The sequence below is a fragment of the Biomphalaria glabrata genome, chromosome 14, assembly GCF_947242115.1.
Source record: "Biomphalaria glabrata chromosome 14, xgBioGlab47.1, whole genome shotgun sequence".
Taxonomy (NCBI): Eukaryota; Metazoa; Mollusca; class Gastropoda; family Planorbidae; genus Biomphalaria; species Biomphalaria glabrata.
In genome coordinates this window covers 17,674,538-17,693,403 of record NC_074724.1, presented here as the reverse complement: position 1 = coordinate 17,693,403, position 18,866 = coordinate 17,674,538, and the positions used below count along the sequence as shown (strand labels likewise).

At 37.5% G+C, this 18,866-nt stretch overlaps 1 protein-coding gene across 2 annotated transcripts in view; it reads right to left on the bottom strand.

The window, feature by feature from the left end:
• Positions 1–901: 901 nt before the first annotated feature.
• The window catches only part of LOC129922668 (uncharacterized), a 116,158-nt gene continuing 98,193 nt past the window's right edge, over positions 902–18,866 (bottom strand). Inside the window, exons 16-17 of one of the 2 annotated variants that reach the window (XM_056009382.1) lie at positions 10,519–10,587; positions 902–1,557 (exon numbers count right to left, since the gene is read on the bottom strand). In XM_056009382.1, coding sequence (XP_055865357.1) covers positions 1,484–1,557; positions 10,519–10,587 — 143 coding nt within the window. In that variant the 3' untranslated portion in view covers positions 902–1,483. The remainder of the gene's footprint in view (positions 1,558–10,518; positions 10,588–18,866) is intronic. The other variant, XM_056009383.1, reaches the window with a different exon arrangement.

Here is an 18,866-nt window from a genome sequence, read left to right as displayed (position 1 = left end):
ACTGTCTAACAATGTCTGGAAAAGACAAGATATTACCTAAACACAAAGCTAGGCTTAGCTAGGGGTCTATCGAGCTGTCATCCTCCCAACACTGCTCTATGCCTCAGAAACGTATACACTATACAGAAAACATGTAAAAAAAATGAACTACTTCCACATGACCTGTCTAAGAAAAATACTAAATCTCAAATGGCAAGAAAAAATACCAGATACTGAAGTCCATAGAAGAAAGGGCCTGCAAAGCATCCACGAAATCCTAATGCAGTCCCAGCTGCGACGGACAGGACATTTCTGCAAATGGAAGACCGCCGCATCCCCAAACGACTCCTGTATCGCCAATTAAGCGAAGGAAAGCGTTCATAAGATGGACAAAAGAAAAAGCTTTAGGAACACCCACAAAGCTTCTCTGAAAGACTTCAGCATTGACCTAGCCACCTGGGAAACAGAAGCACATGACAGGGCATCATGGCATCGCGATGTGAAAACAGTCGAACACAACTTTTATTTTATTTTCTCTGATAGGCTATACATTAAGAAACATCTTTTGTGTTTGCATACGTAGTTTTCAATTTTTTTAAATCAGTAATTCGTTCTTCATTAGATTCTTCAAATATTGAGAGCATTGAACGCTTTTCGGCCTTTTTAATATATCCATTAATCCATTCTACATATTGTATTTACTTTGTATCTAATTTTCTTGTTTATCTGCTTCAGCAAACGATTCCTTGAACAAACACTCACCAGCTTTTAAAAAACTCTTGGTAAAAATATTTTGCACTACAATTAAAAAGGTAGCTAAAATAAAAAAAAACATTACTAGTTTTATAAAACATTTTTTGAAAGCTTTTAAATTGTACTCTGACACTATAAAAGACAAGCAGAAAACAAAACTTCTTTTATAAAAGGTTTATAAAAGCGAAAAACTCCACCTTTTTCGAAATGGTATCACAAAAATAATTAAAGAAAATAGTACAAATATAGATAATTAATGAAACTAAATGGTCAATTGTTTAAATTGATTTACGTTTTCTTAGATACAATACATAAATGTCTTAAGTTTAAACTTAACCCAAGAATGGGGGAGATTTTTTTTAAAGAAAGACAGACAGAATCACATATAGGGTGAGTTGATATAAGGTTTGTAATAACTATAATACAATTAATAGGACAATAGTTTGTAATGGAAGACATATTAGGAACTCTTTTTATTACAAAAAAAAAACAAGTGCTGTTGCTCTGTCACTGTTGTGCTAGTGTTTTAATCTACATATATATTAATGTTGCATAAATATACAATGTAAAGAGAAAAAACAACAGCTGACTAACGTTATTAAATGTTAATAGAAAAAAGAAATCCATAATTTTTCAAATATCATAAATGAAAAATAAATAACTATTAAAAAATACATATCGCTAATGATTGAACAAACTAAAAACAATACAAACAAATTGATGAAATACATAAACACTTTTTGCTATTTCTCTAGTTTGTATTGAAGCCTTGATTAGCATACACATTTTCACCTGATAACTCTTTTTCGTCAGAAAGATCATCACCTTTTGGCAAGAAATAGAAAAAAAATATTTGTATGAATATTTTTTAATTTTCTGCCTTTATTAGTAATGTCTACCAATTATGATATATCTTTATTTTATTGATCTTTTTTCATGAAAGACCAATCTATATGGGGGAAACATCATCTCACCATAGCTTCCATAAAGTTAAAAAATTCAATTTTTTATATCTAGATAAATGCAGAATGATTTTAAAATATGAATAAAACATTACTCATATCTGTACAGTATCAACCATCCTTTGCATGATAGTACAATTTTTAATTTAATATAAATTTCCTTTTATCTTCTCTTGCAAAAATGTGTTTCAAGTTGGATATACTATTTTTCCTTAAATATTAATAGCATTATGTGAATATATTTTTGAATTGAAATGACATCATATACTGGTATCTATAAATCTCAATGTAACTGATAGAGAAACAAGTAACATTTTTTTTAAAGTGTAATCTATTCTTCCTTTATGAAAATGATGAATTTTTAGGCCTACTTGGTTCTTAATAACTAATGAATAATAGAGTACCGTTTAAACAAAATTTAGGTTTGATAATATACATTTTGGGATTTAAGCACATAGGCACAATTAAGGTCATGTCGTGCCCATAATCCCTTAAGGGATACTTCCCCTTTATAGCTTAAGTGCTAACATTTACATAACTAAGTTATGTAAAAAAAAAGGTCCACTAACAACTCAAAAAAAATAATTTAATAATTTAATAAAAATCTATTGTCAATATTTATATATTTACAACTACTTTGCCAGATCTCAATTGGTGATAAAGAATCGTTTTCGAAATCCGTGTCACAACCAGTTTCGATAAACATTTTCAAGCTAATATGAGGTTATTATTCTGCGAAATTCTGCGAGTAGAATGAAAAATTAGTAGCAATATCCCTATCAAATATATTAACACCAGTCGTTGTATTTTTAATTAAGGCTCTAAACACATAGAGGCTTATGTATCCGGTTTTACAGGGAAAAGGTTGAAAAAATATTGGAGGCCTATATAAAAATTAAAAACAGGTTTACAAAAAAAGTTTGTGTTTTCACACAAAAAGGCGGCCTCCGGCTCCTATCGGAACCGACTATTTGCAAGAAATATTTAAGACGTGGAGACTTGGGATTGGTGATGTACGAAACGCGCCGAGACAGAGACGCAGGGCAGCATTTTGTATTGGTTCCAGTATTTTTAGTTACAATTTCCTAGCTACTCCATATTATGAATCCATAGTCTAACTTGGATCGGATCAGACAGCAAAGTATCGCTGTCAGCTTCCCAGTCCGTATGGCTGAGTATTCTGAGTATGTTTAATAACTTTTGGCCTTTTTTTCTTAAGTTCCTTAATATGGGGGAGAAAATTAAATTTTGAATCTAGAGTAAGGCCTAACAATTTAGTAGTTTTCACAACAGGGATCCTCTTTTTGTCTAAAAATAAATCAGGGTCTGGTTGGATTCCACTTAAATTACAAAAATGCATGCTAACTGGTTTATAGTCCGAAAATTTAAAACCATTAACGTTTGCCCAATTTTAAACTTTATTTAAATATAACTGTAATTTTTTTTCTAAAGTACCGGTACCGGTATTCATGTTTTTGCCATAAAGAGAGCATTCTATGCCAAAGGACAGAGCATTTATAATGCTGTTTATTTTAATATTAAACAGATTTACTTAAATAATGCTGCTCTGTAATTTCCGGTCCTTTAAGAATTCCATCACAAAGCAAGAAAGGTGTCCCTTAGCCTCATAAGCTCCATGTTTCCATGTTGTATATTAGGCATTTTCTATATCGAAAAATACAGCTAAGGATGTTCTCGTATATAAATGCTTTCCTAATGAAAGATTCCAGCCTTACCAGTTGGTCAGTTTATGTCAGTGCCTGCCGGAATTTGCACTGGTAGTTAGAGATTATTTTATTTCTCTCAAGGAACCAGACCGACCTATTATTTATCGTGCTTTACATGGTTTTGAAGACGCAGCTTGTTATTGCTACTGGACGATAGTTATCTGTGCCAGAGCCATCTCTTCCATGTTTAGGTATTGATATAACTGTGGCTTTCCTCTAGCTGTTTGGGAAAGCGCATAATTGCCATACAGAGTTATAGATATGCCAATGAGGGTTCAGAAAGATGCTTTATGAAACTGATAATGGATTACATCTTCTCCAGGCGCTGTGTCATGTGCTTAGCCTAGCGAGTCCATCAATTAGTGAGAACGTCTTGTTATTGTCTTTATTGTTTTTGATCTGAAATCAATGGATGTATTTCCTCCATAATTTTAATTTTTCGGAAATCTGACGTGTAGTGTGCAGTTGATGCTTTAACTGCTATTGAGACTTCAAGGCAGTCAGCATATCTCTGGGGGACGTAACAGTTCATCCTTGGTCTTTCCAAATGCCCTATTTCACTTTGATCCGCCTAAATGCCTTCCAAACCACTCTAGCAGAAGTTTTGACATCCAGACTGCATACAAGAATTCCTTTTGTCTGACCGCATGGTTTGTCTAGCCTTAGTTCTAGCTATCCTGAATAGCTTTAGAATTTCCTGGGAAGGATTACTAATAAATGCAGCCAGCTTGTTAGCAAAAATATCCGCTGGACTCTGTTTATTAAGAATGTTTTCTGTAATATCCTCAGAGCATCTTTTTGGAATTGTTCATAATCGGCATTATTCAGCTTCCATTGCTGAGGTAGTCTCAATGAGGTCAATGCACGTGAGAGATCCAGTTCATAGATGCAAGTAGGTCGGTGATGCATCGTTAAGTATGCATGAATCATGTTGGAGGAAGATACCCTCCAGCATACGACATTTTACGTCATTACTTATGGATAACCAAGTAGTGTTATTGGTAATAAAGTTCTATTATATTCTCAATGTCTGTTGTATTTAATGGAGCCGCTGGCGTTTGATACAAGCTGCAGCAAGTAATAACCTTGTGTAGGGTTTTCCTAGTTGCTATAGCCTGTAGTGTGGTTTGAAGTTCTACCCTCTCATGAGGGATGTTTTCCGTTATAAGGATACAGACTCTACCTGATGTTCTCTCCGCATCTTCAACAATCCTGCTGTATGTGCTGTAACTGCGGAAACTAATACCGGTATATCTGTGTTTTTCAGAAATGTTTCGTGTAGGCAGTTCGTTTTCCCCTAGATAACTCGTAAAAACCGCATTGATTGTGTGCTTCGTTGTGATGTTTTCTTTTGAATTTAAGGAAGATGAGGAGGAGGGGGTGATGTTTCCGTCCGTGTAGCCATTGACTTTCCTATCTTTACCATAGCCTGGGTGTTGTGACACGGTTACTGTGTGTGGTCAACCGTGACACACGGTCAAGTGTTGGGTATCGGAGAGTTAGGGGAATTGCGGGAAGTGACGGGTGTGTAAACAAGAAGAGAGGAAGTCATCTAGTGGAATTGGTTATCTGTAGATAATATTAGCCTTGTAAATATATTATGTTTGAATGCTGCACAATAAAAGGCAGTTTATATTTAAAAAGACTTGTTTCTTCACAACTGGCGACCACGACGAGATACGACGAGGCACATGTAAGTGAAAATGTCGATATATAAAATATATAGAGAAGTGGGCAAGGAAAATGGCGAAGAACTGGAAACGTTCATAATATTAAAAATAACACAGGAAGAAGAAAGGGAAGAAAGGAGATTTAATAGGGAAGAAACCAAAAAGAAAGAAGAAGATATTGGAAAGAAAGAAGAAGATAGTAGAAGGAAGGAAATCTTACAACTAGAACGAAAACTTAAAGAAAAAGTACGTGGCCGTGAAGGAGGCGTTGCTGACACAGTTTGGCTCCACAAATTACGAATATAGAAGGAGATGGAAAGACACCTCTACCGAATGACGATCCTCAAATATTCGTGACCAATATGTCAATTTACTTTGATCGATAGGTAGACCTGTTAAAAGTGGAGCACAAATATAAAACCCTCAGAGAACACATAATAATGGACGCTGTGATGGAAAGTTACATTAGTAAGGTGAAAACATACGTCACAGAGCGGGAGCCAAAGACCATCAGCAGCCTGATAGCACATTTCAGACAGTATAAGGCTGCACACCCAAGGGAAGTGTTAGCTAGAGAGAGCACAACTGCGGCATCTGCTTTTATGGTGAACAATGCTGCAAGAATGCGGACTCCAAGACCTCTATATAGAAGAGAGAACGCTGACATGAGCCCACCATATACAGGAAGAATAGAGAAAGATGAAGAAATAATTCCAACATATAGATATCGAAGAGACAAAGATGAAGAAATGAGTCCAACTTATAGATATTGAAGAAAAAATGCAGATAAGAGCCCAACCTATACATATAAGAAAGACACAGCTAAAAGCCCAACATACATCTATAGAAGGGGACCAGATGAAGAAAGAGCCCAACATATATCTACAAGAAAAGAGAATATCAACGTAATCAGCAAAGAGTTCGTTTCCAATGTAAAAATTGTCGTAGAACAAACCACACAACAGAGACTTGCTTCTACTACCGACGCAATAAAGATTGGAACAACAGACCAGGAGATCGAGCATTAGCTGCCAAACACGCTAATAAACTCCAGGTATATCCAGGCTTTGTGGGAGAACAAATGACCAACGTACTGTACGATACAGGTGCGACCGCAATTTTAGTCGCAAAAGAATACGTCATCCCACAAGAGTACACCAGAAGAAAAGACTGTGTTGGTTACACTGGCCAAGTAACTACACATCTGGTAGCACGTATCAACATACACACACCGTTTATCAGTGGTTGGCATGAGACTTAAGTACTACAAAATAAGCCTGACAACATTGGCCTTATCATTGGCTGTATCAAAGGCTCTTAACCTTGCACATTAGAAGAATTGAACAAGTGGAAAGAAAAAACACACAGAAATGTTGTATGGTTACGATAAGAGCTTAGAAAAAAGCAGAAGAAGTGCTAAATACAAACAATAAGATACAAGTTCCTTATAACAATGAAAATGAAAATACAGAAACAGAAAATAGCGATATGAAAAGCCATAATCAAGTAGTAAACAACCCGAATGAAATCTCCACAGAAAGTTAAGACCCACTAGAGATTAAAACAGAAAAATTAGTCAGTGAACAGAAAATAGAACCAGATCTAATAAAACTCATAGATAGTGAAGCTTCAACGAGAATTAATCAAGATAGGCGAAGATGGTGTCTATGTGTGAGAGAAATTCACCTTAAAGCAGACAAGACACAACAGTTGCTAGTTCCAAAGAAATATAGAGCGACAATTTTAAAGCTAGCACATGACACCCCGTTTGCCGGACAAATGGGAGTAAAGACCATTGAATAGAGTATTGAATGAATTTTTTTCGGCCAAGAATTACGCAAGAAGTCAAGGCCTACATAAAATCTTGCCATATTTGCCAAACACATGGAGCAAAGGGAACATATATGCAAGCTAAAATACAAACAACAGGCTTAAGTGAAATGCCATTTGAGAAGATAGCTGTAGATATTATTGGACAAATGCCAGTAATATCCGGAAGAGGCCATCGCTACATATTGACTGTTGTAGACATGTGCACACGGTTTCCAGAAGCAATACCATTGAAAAATACTTCTTCCGAAGACGTGGGAGACGCACTAACAGCAATATTTGGAAGAACAGGTTACCCTTGGATAATACTGATGTATATATATGTGTATATATATATATATATGTATATGTATATATATATGTATATATATATGTATATATATATATATATATGTATATATATGTATATATATATATATGTATATGTATATATATATGTATATATATATATATATATATATACATTTTAATGCGGTTCCTCTCTCTCCACTGGTTTACTAATGTATTAGGTAACACTCGTAAACCGTAAATACCGCCCTCGTCATCCTTAGATTTAATGGGGCCACGTTGCATAAAATTTCAGCAGCGTTTGTTGGGCTTGTCCTAAAGGTGCCACAAATGAAACTCCTTAGTGCCTGTGTCTGTATTCGGTCGAGTGATTCGTGGGCTGTTTTACTAGCATAGCCATACCCAATTTGCGATCTAACTGCCCCTAAGTACAGTGTGTGTAGCTTGTCAAAAACTTGCTGTCAGAGTCACTCTATTTTATTACAGCATTAATTATTTTTTCATTATTATTTATTTATTTTATTTTAATTATTTCCCCGTTCTATCCCCAATTTCATCACCCGCCTCATATTTTCCTATTCTCGCTAGACTTAGTCCACCACCTTGGAGATAGCTAGGCCGCGTTTTTTCACTTATCTTCCTTGATCGGGGAAAGATAAACACACAGTCTCTTTGGTCTTACCCGCCGGATGTCTGACTGTCGCAGTTGACTCCACCTTGGGTGGAATACGAATCGCTCTTTCTCCCCCCCCCTCCCCTTCTCTCTTTGATCTAGGAGATCACTCGGATCAACAAGCCCCTCGACACTCCAAGGTGCGACTCCCATCTCGAGTCAAATTCACCCACGTGAGAGATAATTCTTAGCCTCGGACATTTCCTGTTTACGTCCACACCCTCCAGACCTTTATAAGGTAGACTAAGTCAAACCAGACCCGCTCATTTCTCTCTCGTTGGCAATCGAGTCTAGTCTATTTCATTTATTCTTACTCTTAGAGGAATATCTGGTGGTAAGCTTATTCACAGTTTCACAGAATTACTTTGTGCATATTTGTAACTGGATACAATCATGTGTATTTTATTATTTCATTTATATTTAATTAGTGCATTATGTATTTCTCACCGTCGTAAGTAGAAAACATAAACCTGGCATATGTGTATATTTATGTATTGCATTAATCTATTAATGCTAGGTTGCTCAATTGATGCAACCATGCATGTATTTGTACATCTTATTTTATTTCCTTTATCTCGGCTGACCGCCTTAATAATTTTACTAGCGCACTAATACTGCGTTTAGAAAAGAGATATGAATTATCTTCCCTTTAGTCATTCTACTTTGACAAGAGTTGCGCCCCTTGAACGGACGCTCTCCCCATTCAAGCTCGCTACTTTGTTTATGGTCGCTGACCAGCGTCCGCCCCCCCCCCCTTTTTTTTTTTCTCTTTCCACTTGTGTTGTTTATTTGAAATTATTATCTCCCTTACTATGTACATTCTTATATTGCTATTATCAGTCATCCATTTTCCCAATCCCATTTGTCATCATCTGCCCATTGTACTCAAAAGCAGTTTTACCAATCTGACGAATGCTCCTCAGCCGAGGGCATCGATAAGATGCATGAGAGACAAGTCCTAATTTGTCTTTGTTTATCCGCAGCTTCCCGCCTATTTACTTAGTGCAATTCACCACTGCCTATTTGCTATTGAGTATCATCTCCTGCCTACGTGGATCTACTCAACTCTTTTACTTGGAGCTATCGGCTCTACCTGCATGCCTATTTGACAGTCCACTTGTCAACCCATTATAGCCCCACCTTAACTCAATGGACTTATCCTGTTAACTACGCTGCCCACGGCAGATCAGCTTTGCCCGCAGTACCCTTGTGCCCACGGTAGCCGGCCGCCCGCCTTATTGTGCCCACTACAGATATCCGAACTTTGGATTGAGACTCCACAACTGTATCACCGGCGTCCCTCTACCCGCTAGAGCGCCACCAGCTTCGACCCAAGCAGGACAACCAGCTAAGCTCAGAAGACAAAGTGACATACTCTCTTATTAAGTGCAAGAGTGATGATTAAATATAGTATTGATTAGAGATATATGCAAACCCTCCCCCTTTTATTCTTCTATGTAAATATTTATGTAAATAAATTTTCTTCAATTTTTAACTTTGTATATCTCTTTCATTGCTTGTTACGTTGCGTGCCTGCTCCCGATTTATATGCTGACGGGTTGGTGTGTGATAACTTCAAAAATAATCATCCCCTAGCCATTAAACACGCCAAACACAAAATAACTTTCGCTAACCTGTCACAGCATGTCAACTTAGTCACCCCACTTTGTGCTGGCCAGCTTTCTGAGTAACGCTAACTTCTCCGAGGCTTTCCTTTTAACTTCCTGGACGTGCTGCTGCATTGCAAGTTTTCTATCCAGGGTCAACCCTAGATATTTTAGCGTATCGTCACGTTGGAGTCGCAGCTCACCGAGATGAAGCTCGAATGGAACCTTAACAATGTCGATTCACAGGTTGATCTTAGGTCGTTTTGGCAACGTTTATCTGAATCTGCCATTTTTAGCAATACAGCCGTTCGCGCTGTGTCTTTGGCCTCAAGGTTTCGAAGAAGACGCCAGGCTTTCGAGGAGTCCCGAAGATCCATCCCGGCAAAGGCAGCGTTCCAATGATCCGTCCAGACGCGTCGGGCAAGTTCACTCGTGGCGCTACAGAGCCTATTGTATTCCCGCCGAATTTCGGGAGTACCCTTCTTTTTAGCGAGCCTTGGGCCCAATGGCGTCTCTGGAACAGCTTGTTCAAATCCTGAGACCACACGCGTTTCTGCCTGCTACCGGGATAAGTCCGCGTGACAAACTTCTTGGCCGCACCCTACATTGCTGTTGTTATTTCGCCGTAGGTAGTATCGACGTCTTTCTCCTCTACCGCTAAATTCATTAGGGCAGTGTCGACTGCTGCCTCATATGCTGGACAGTTCGCCTTGGTGTAGCTCCACTTCCGTGAAATTTTTATGTGTTTTCAAAACATTTTGACAATTTTCGGAGATTTCCAGGACTTTTTCGTATATTTTGCAATTCCAGGAGATTTTCAGTACGTCCTGGTAAATCAAGAGGCCGCGTAAAATCAGTTATAAGTTATAAAATTGTTTTAATTTAATAAATTACACCTTTAATTAGCGCGGGTCCTATGATTCGACTAGTTGCTTTAAATAAAATCTCTCTTTCTTCTTTTTTTTAAAGCAAGACAATAATAAATAAAGGAAATTAAGAACTGTCCTATGTATGTATGACCACACTTACCGTTAAAACATAAAGGTTCAACAAAATTGTAATATCCATTACTATTACCAATTTTTACTTTTGGTTTTACTGAAATATAAAATGTTCATTATATAGTTACTTAAGAGAAAAACAAAGACAAATTTTTAAAGTAAAAAAGACAAGAATGACTTTCTCTGTATATATATTGCTACTCTGAAATCTCCTGTTAGACTATTTATATATAAAGTAGAATGTGAGATGTATGTATGTTACGAATAGAGATCAAAACGGCTTGACCAATATTGATAACACTTGGCAGAAATGTTCCTTGGGTACAAACTTAGAACGTAGTGTATGTATTGTAGCCCTAAAACAAACTTAAGACCAGGGGCGGACTGGGTATCAAAATCGGCCCGGGCATTACCATATAAACCGGCCCATAAATGGCATGTCATATATTTTCGGTGGGGGGGGGGGGGATTTTTACCCCACTCTGCAATTTATATTTATATATATTAGTGTGTGTGTATATGTAATTAATCTTTATTACATTCTGATCTTTCATTCTTTCAAACGTTTTTTTCTATACAAAGGGCAGCTAGGGAGTCCGGGGGAGCGCTGTGAGCTCTCCATAGTGGGGTCCGGTGCAAAGCCCCGGAACCAAGCATTATTTCCGTTATTTTAAGCTTTAAAAATGCATATTCTGAGGTATCTACAGTGCAATTAGCCTGCTACTCTTCCACTAAAAAAAAATTCAAAAACCAAATCTGCTATTAAATGGAGTCCAGCGACTGGTAGACAATGGTAAAATTCTTTAGATTTTGTATTGGAGGGGTAAGGAAAACCACAAAACCCCTTTTGGCTACGCTCATGAAATTTGGTGACTGTAGTTTGCTTACGTTGGCTGCACTGGGGCAGTAAGTTAAGTTTCACTTTCAGACAATGAGGTCTGAAGCAAGTGATGGTTCGAAGACCCTCCCTTGCCGACTACGTCCATGTGTTATATTATAGGCAGTGGCGTAGCTAGCCATGTGCGTGTGGTGCGGGCCGCACGGGGCATCAAGTGAAAAGGGGCATCAAACTGAGCACAACATTTCTCAGTAAAAACTGCACACATTGTACACACATGAACAAACATTAACTACTTTATTTGATTTTTAAAAATATTTATTTTGACACTCTTTTAATATTATTGGCGCTGCTTAAGATTGATAAGTCTGGCTGGCGCTCATAGTGCTAGCTTAGACAGAGAAATTGTCTTCTCTGATTAAAATGGTTGACGGCAGGGATTAAAGGGTCCTAAATGTAAAAATCTGATAATGAAAAGAATCTTGGATATCATTCCTTTTCTCTCACAGCAGAATTTGGACCTCGATGGGCATCAAGAACGAGTTGAAGAAGAATCTAAAGACAAAATCTCTTAAGTAGACGGATTGTTAGTTGATATTCTGTCTTAATTTTCTCACCTATTTTGGATTATTGGCAGTTGAATTAACTGAAATAAACGATGGTAAGTCTAACTTCAAAAACAATGATCGTCAATTCGAGACTGCACACTTTAAAGGAAAACATTAAAAACATCGATAACTACTAGTCGGAAGAGCAACTCTGAAGCCATTATTACCTTCAGCGAAAGTATGTGCTCTGATCTGGGAATATCAAAGACGTACTGGCCACAATAAAAAGAAGCCAAGCAAAAAATGTGAACATTCTGTATAAACACAAAAGAAAGAGCTTGGGTTGAGGTTTATTTTTCCTTGGACGTGATAGTTCAAGAAATAATCACCCAACTCAATATGATCATGATGTCTAGGTGAACATGAATTTTGTCGCTATCCCAACTATTAAATCCTAAGATTGAAATCAATCTCGATGATGTTCATAGCAACATTGACAAAAACAAATTTCGTCTGGAGCGAAAGGGGCCTAAACTGTTTGTCGCAATTTCTTCAGAAGCCTTTGAACTTCTCAAACAAGGACCTGTTTGAGATCTTGAATTAAAAATAAATAAATAAAAAGATACCAGCTAGAATGCCACTAGATGATTCAGTTCTAAATATTGTCTAAATATTCGTGATGCCTATTGAATGCCAGATTCTGCTTTGAGAGAAAAAGAATGATGTCCTAGATTCTCTTCAGGTAGCATTATCAGATTTTTACATATTTCTGACAATTGCGGTAAGTGTGGCTTTATTCGAGCGAAGTTTTTCAGACTTAATTAAGTTGATCAAGAATTAATAGCAATCAGCGATGCGTTTCACCAACTAGGCAATTGGTGGAAAACAGATTTCAATAAAATTATTGATAGTTTTGCGACCAAGAAAGCTCGTAATATTTATAAAATATTTGTAGCATATTTTATTAACGTATAATGAGGTATTTTCATAGTTGTATATCCGAGGGGGCCCGGGCATGCTACCCTGCCTCATAGTGGCGCCCGGGTGGAAACGATCGTAGGAGGAAACGATTAGGCTAAAGGGTAGCAAAACAAGACTCCCGTGGGGGTACCTAAGGGGGTGCGAGAGCATCCTCATTGAACTGTGCGGAGTTGTAAAAAAGCTCCCACAACCTTGTCACAATCCATGCGCCGTTCCTCAAGGGGCCGTTACATAAATGGCGTGTCCTGCACGGTTAACCTGGTATAGAAAAGGAAAATGGCAGAGGCCCCTGTGCATCCTTATGGACGCGAGTCTGACACCCCGCCAGACAGAACAGTGTACACTGTTTTCATTCAGGCCGGTGAAAGGGAGCTCTTGTTCACTTTTACTGGCCTGAGTTCCAAGAGCCGAAGGCTCAACTATACCTGACTGTTTCAAGAAGAAGAAAATATCCTAGCTACGCCACTGATTATAGGTGTAAGCCTAATTCTCTTTAAATATATACAGTTTGATAACGCATTGAAAACTGGATGTATGCATTCGTAGGATTACATAATGTATTCTATTTATACATGTATGTAGTTTGAAAACTATAAACAATACAATAGCAGCCTAATGTGTTTGAAGCTTTTTGGTATTACTTATAGATTACAGACGATTCTTCAAAAACTAAGATTGTTAAGTCTTACGCATTTCATGTGTCAATCTAGTCATGCATGTTGATCTGTGACTTAAAATATGCTAAATCATTGGTTTTCCATTCCATTAAAAGATAAGAGAAAGCAGAACGGTTAGAGAGGTACTTACTTAATGTGAAAAGCTCTTGTTTCCTGCTAGTACATTCTCAAAAATGCGATTTGTATATGAATATACCATGCCCCATTGTTTAAAATATAAATCTCCTTTCATTAAATATCGGATGTGACAGCGCTATATAAATTATTGTAGGCCTAATTATTGTAATAATTTTCATCATTAATGACTTCATACTAAGCATAAGTTTGCCATTAATTATAATAGTATAAAAATTATTTTAAATCTAGATTTATTTTTTAATTAAATAATTTTTTTGTGTAAGCCTTAAGTGTAGTATTTTTAGATCTATGACTATTTTATTAAAAATAAACAAAACGAAACTTACTTTTCCTTTTCAAATCGCAGAAAGTAGAGCTTTATACCCATATTGAGCTATGAATAAGTTGGGTGGTTTGCAATTTCGCGGCTGTGTGTAAGTGTTAAAGTTAACCTCTATGAAGTATTGTTAAAGAGCTAATTGTCGCGCCTATCTTTTAAAAAATTTTTTTTTTTTGCTGCGTTACATCAATGTTTTCTAACTTAACCTCTCTTGTCCCTCTTTTTGGTTAAATTTCATTGGAACCATTAAAAGACGGGGGAGGGAAGGAGCAAAAAAAAAACATGGTAGTGCCATCAAAGGCCCATGCCGACCAGCAAAATGATGAGGCCAAACACAACCTCGAATAGATCAAAGCAGTCCATGCCGCTCGTAGCAGAAAGTACGGTCTAACGTTTTGCAAAGGATAATACGTACAGTGTAGGCCTATAGTGTATTTTTTAAAAATATTCTTGTTGAATTTCAAACAAAATTCACTGTAATAAGAATTTAAAAAAAAACAACAAGAAAACGCGTTCGGGCCTTTGTGTCTTGCTGCTGTCACTTTTTTTTTTTCAGTTGTCTGCATGGACATTTTTTTTTTCTTTGGTCGCGACCAGACCGGCCCATTTGGTACCGGCCCACCGGGCATTTGCCCGTTTGCCCATATAGCCAGTCCGCCCCTGCTTAAGACCCTCAAAAAAAACAAACTTGACCAACTCTATAAAAGCATTATAACTTCATCGATCTAGGCTATGTTTACCATATTTACATGAAAAGATCGAAAGAATCTAGATCTAGATTATATTTTAGAAACTACACTTTTTGCAGATAGTTTTTTACTTTGACACATGAAAATACAAAATATAGTCTATTGATCTCATTATTTAATAAAATTAAACTTCAAATCTGTGTTTCAAATGCATTTTTACATAAATTAGTTCCTTCTATCTGCGAATTTAGAATTCCTGAAGAACATTCTTTAATTAGACATTACGCAAAATGTTACACATCTCTCTATGCCTAGGTCTAAAACTCTAATTCCACTCTAAGATGATACAACTTCTCTTCGCATAGATAGTTTTATAATTAAACTCATAAACCTATTAATTATAGTCAATTCATTTCATATTTTAATCAAATTAACATTCAATTTTGTTTTTCTAAAGCATTTTTACATTGGTCTACATTTGTACGCCAATGTTTTCATAAAAAAAATTGAATTCAGGTCAATTAGCTATTTTTAGCTCCATTCATAATATTTTTTTATTCATGAATTCAAGCATTCGTTTTAGTTATAACATTATTATTTTCTTTAATTGTTACTAATGCACAATATCAGTGACTATATCAGCAATACGCGAGATAAGAACTGCGGACAGCGGGTAATATCTGTCTAGTATATATATATATATATATATATATATATATATATATATATATATATATATATATATATATATATATATATATATATATATATATATCTTGCACATATGTGCATCAATACTTAAACTAACTACATCAACAAAATAAAAAGTATTGTCAGATGGAAAATCGTTTGCTTGCATTTATCTACGTAAACTTCTCTCTTGATAAGTAGCATTTTCTTATAACAATAATGAATTCAGTATTGCAGATCGATTCTATGTAGATAATTGTGTTCTAGAGAAGTTTCAGATTGTGGTCTCATATTCAACTAAAAGATCTTTCACTATTTGAAGTTCTGTAAGGGACGTAACTCTTTGTAATGCAAACTCTTCTTCCTGACAAACGTTATACTTGCTCCTTTAGTTACATGTGTTGTTTGCTCGGTGCATTTTCTCCATAGTGGTTCTAGAGTTTCATCTTTTTTTTGTTCCTTCTCTAGATTTCCTTCTATAATTGTACCTATAATCGGAGCCTTTACCTGAGATTCTTCCCTTTCTCTGTTCTTCATCCCTCTTGCCTCTAAGGCTGACACAAACAGACCTTTCACATTTCCTATTAAAACATCTGCGACCAGCTCAGGAAACAGTACACCGATAAACTCTCCCTTAAGGTATTGTGTATCAAGCATTGCCTTTGAGGTTTTGTATCTGAAAACTTGCCCGTCAACTAAGCACAATGAACATTTCTCCGGCAAAATATCCTCTTCATTGACAAGTGACTCTCTTACGGCGATTGCGTTACAGCCACTATGTTTCAAAATAGACGCCTTTCTTCCATTAAGTTTTCCTTCTTCTATATTTAGTGATCCAATTGACTTGTCGTTCATAATGAAGTTAGCCACACTTTTTGAATTGTGATGAATCAGATTACAACTCCCTTGTCTTTCAGGCAGTCGCACCACGGCACATTCGGCACGACTTAAATTTCTTTACCTTCCTTGGTTGTTCGGGTACACTTCATTACCATAGTTGTATCTTCTGATTCCGTTTGCTTGTGTGCAGGAAAACGCTCCCAAGGAGGCCAATACTCTCTCAATCAAAAGCTCCTTCAAGGAATGCTATATCGGCATTCACGGCTGGAAAGCACTAGCTCTCGATCTCTCCTCATGGCGTGAAGCTTTGAGTCTCGGAGTCTCAAGATTTGAAGCAAGAAGAGTGACCAGGGCAAAAGAGCGCCGAACCAAAAAAAGCTGAGAGAAGAAGCAGGCCTATCTGAAACTGACCTAACCCACCCATGACACATATGCGGCCGGCTTTTTAAAGCAAGGAATGGACTTTACAGCCATCTTCGAATGCATAGGAAATGAGAAATGTGCTCATCTTCGACCACGAAGGAGGAGCTATATATATTTATAATAGTAATTTACTATATATATATCTACGGAAACTAGTGTCAGCTTTTCATGAAATAAGCAGGACACTGTACAGTTTGACAGTTCCACCTAGGCCTATCTCCATCAAGAGTTAAGTAAAACAAGGTTGTGTTCTGGCTCCAACACTATTCGGCATCTTCTTTTCTGTTGTGCTTATCAGCGCTTTTAAATCTCTGGAAGATGGGAGTAGATCCGATTGAAATATATTTAACCTGGTACGCCTTAAAGCCAAAACTAAGAGACGGCGTATCTTGATTAGGGAACTGCTGTTTGCCGATGATGCCGCACTCATATCTCACACACAAGAAGGATTGCAGAGGCTTGTGAATGCTCTGGCAGCTTGTCAAGAATTTAGCTTTACAATAAGCCTATCCAAGACTGAAATCCTGGCACAAGATTTCGCAGAAATACCAGCGATACATATTGGAAATCACATACAGTGGTGCAGGAATTCACATTTTCGGGAACATCAATAGCCAGCAACCTAGATTTAGACACTGAGCTGACAAACAAAAATAGGAAAGGCTTCTGAACCAATGGCAAAACTCTCCAAGCGCGTGTAGGAAAATATCAAATTGACAACGGCAATAAAAATCGTAGGCTACAATGCCTGCAATCTGAGCTCACTTCTTTATACCAGCGAGAGCTGGGCAACTTACATATTTCAAGAACACAGATAAATAGCTTCCACACACGCTGCCTGCGACGCATCTTTTGGACGGATCATGACTCAGGATATTCTGAAACGGGCAATTATGAAAAGTATCTATGCTCCCCTTACACATAGAAGACTATGCTGGCTCGGTCATGTAACTCACATGCCAGATGGAAGAATTCCTACAGACATCTCTCATATACGCTGAGCTTGCAAAGGGAGTCAGACCCAAAAGCCGCACAAGACTAACCTACAGAGATGTCTGCAAGTTAGATATGAGAGCCACGGGCATCGACCAAAGTATGTGGGAGGAGATAGCCCAAGACGGGAAAGCATAAAGACATGCAGTGTGTGCTTGTATGAACTTCGACGAGTGCAAAAGAAACATAGCTTCATCAGTCAAGAGAAAGAAAAAGAAAGCTGCCCTGTCAGCTAACTCTAGAAGAGATGCATATACATGCACGAACTGTGGCATACTCTTAACCGCTCCAGAATTGGCTTGATCAGTCACTCCAGATTCTGCCCCATCTCAAGACAAAACCAAAGCCAGTGACTCACCTGTGTACATTCATTGTCTTCCGAGACATAAGGAGTGTGGTGGAATAAGTCCGCCGATCGGTTCGTTTGCACTTCCCGATGGGGACGATGGCCTGCGACTCCTAGGGGTAAAGTCTTAGAGCCACAACGTGGTAAATATTTTGTTGGTATTATATAGGCACATAGACAGGCACAAGCAAAACGCAAAGCTTAATGATTTCGTAAAAGAACAAATATTTAATAAAGATTAATTAAGAGGAAATACAATTGGCGAGTAAAAGGGGGGGGGGGAATGTACGGAATGATTTAGGATTTAATGATGACGTTTAAGGTAATATCATCACTGGGATGTTGCTCATAAAGATTCGTGTATGGTTTGCTTATTCGGCTGTCTCTCACTTATCTGTTATTCAAGGTTCTCCTTCGGGGTGGGGTAAGTTGAAGCTCCGTTGTGTTGTAGCCAGTTGCTGGTGCCCTGCAGGTTGGCAGACATTAGTGTGATGAATATGAGGATGCCACGCGGTGGGCTTACTCTTGCGGTAGTTGCAGATTGATCCTGGGACTTCAGCCTTGAATGCCTTCGGTTCGGGTCGAGGGTGGTGAGTGACTCACCCTCAACGGGAATGTGTGGAGAGCTGCTGAGGTCTGCCTTCAGGCAACAAAACACGCCAGCCCTGGTGTAGGAGGCTATGAAATGAGACATGAGAGGAGCCTGAATTATTAAACCATACAGGCTGGTTGGCGAGGGGCGCATCCTTGATAGGAGCGTCTTCCTCAGACTAACTAAGATACATGTTAACGACAGTTCACAAGGTCTGATAATAATTGCTGTACAAATGATATAATAACAATATTACGAATACACATATTAATGTACAAGGCAGGGGCATAAATGAGGAGGGA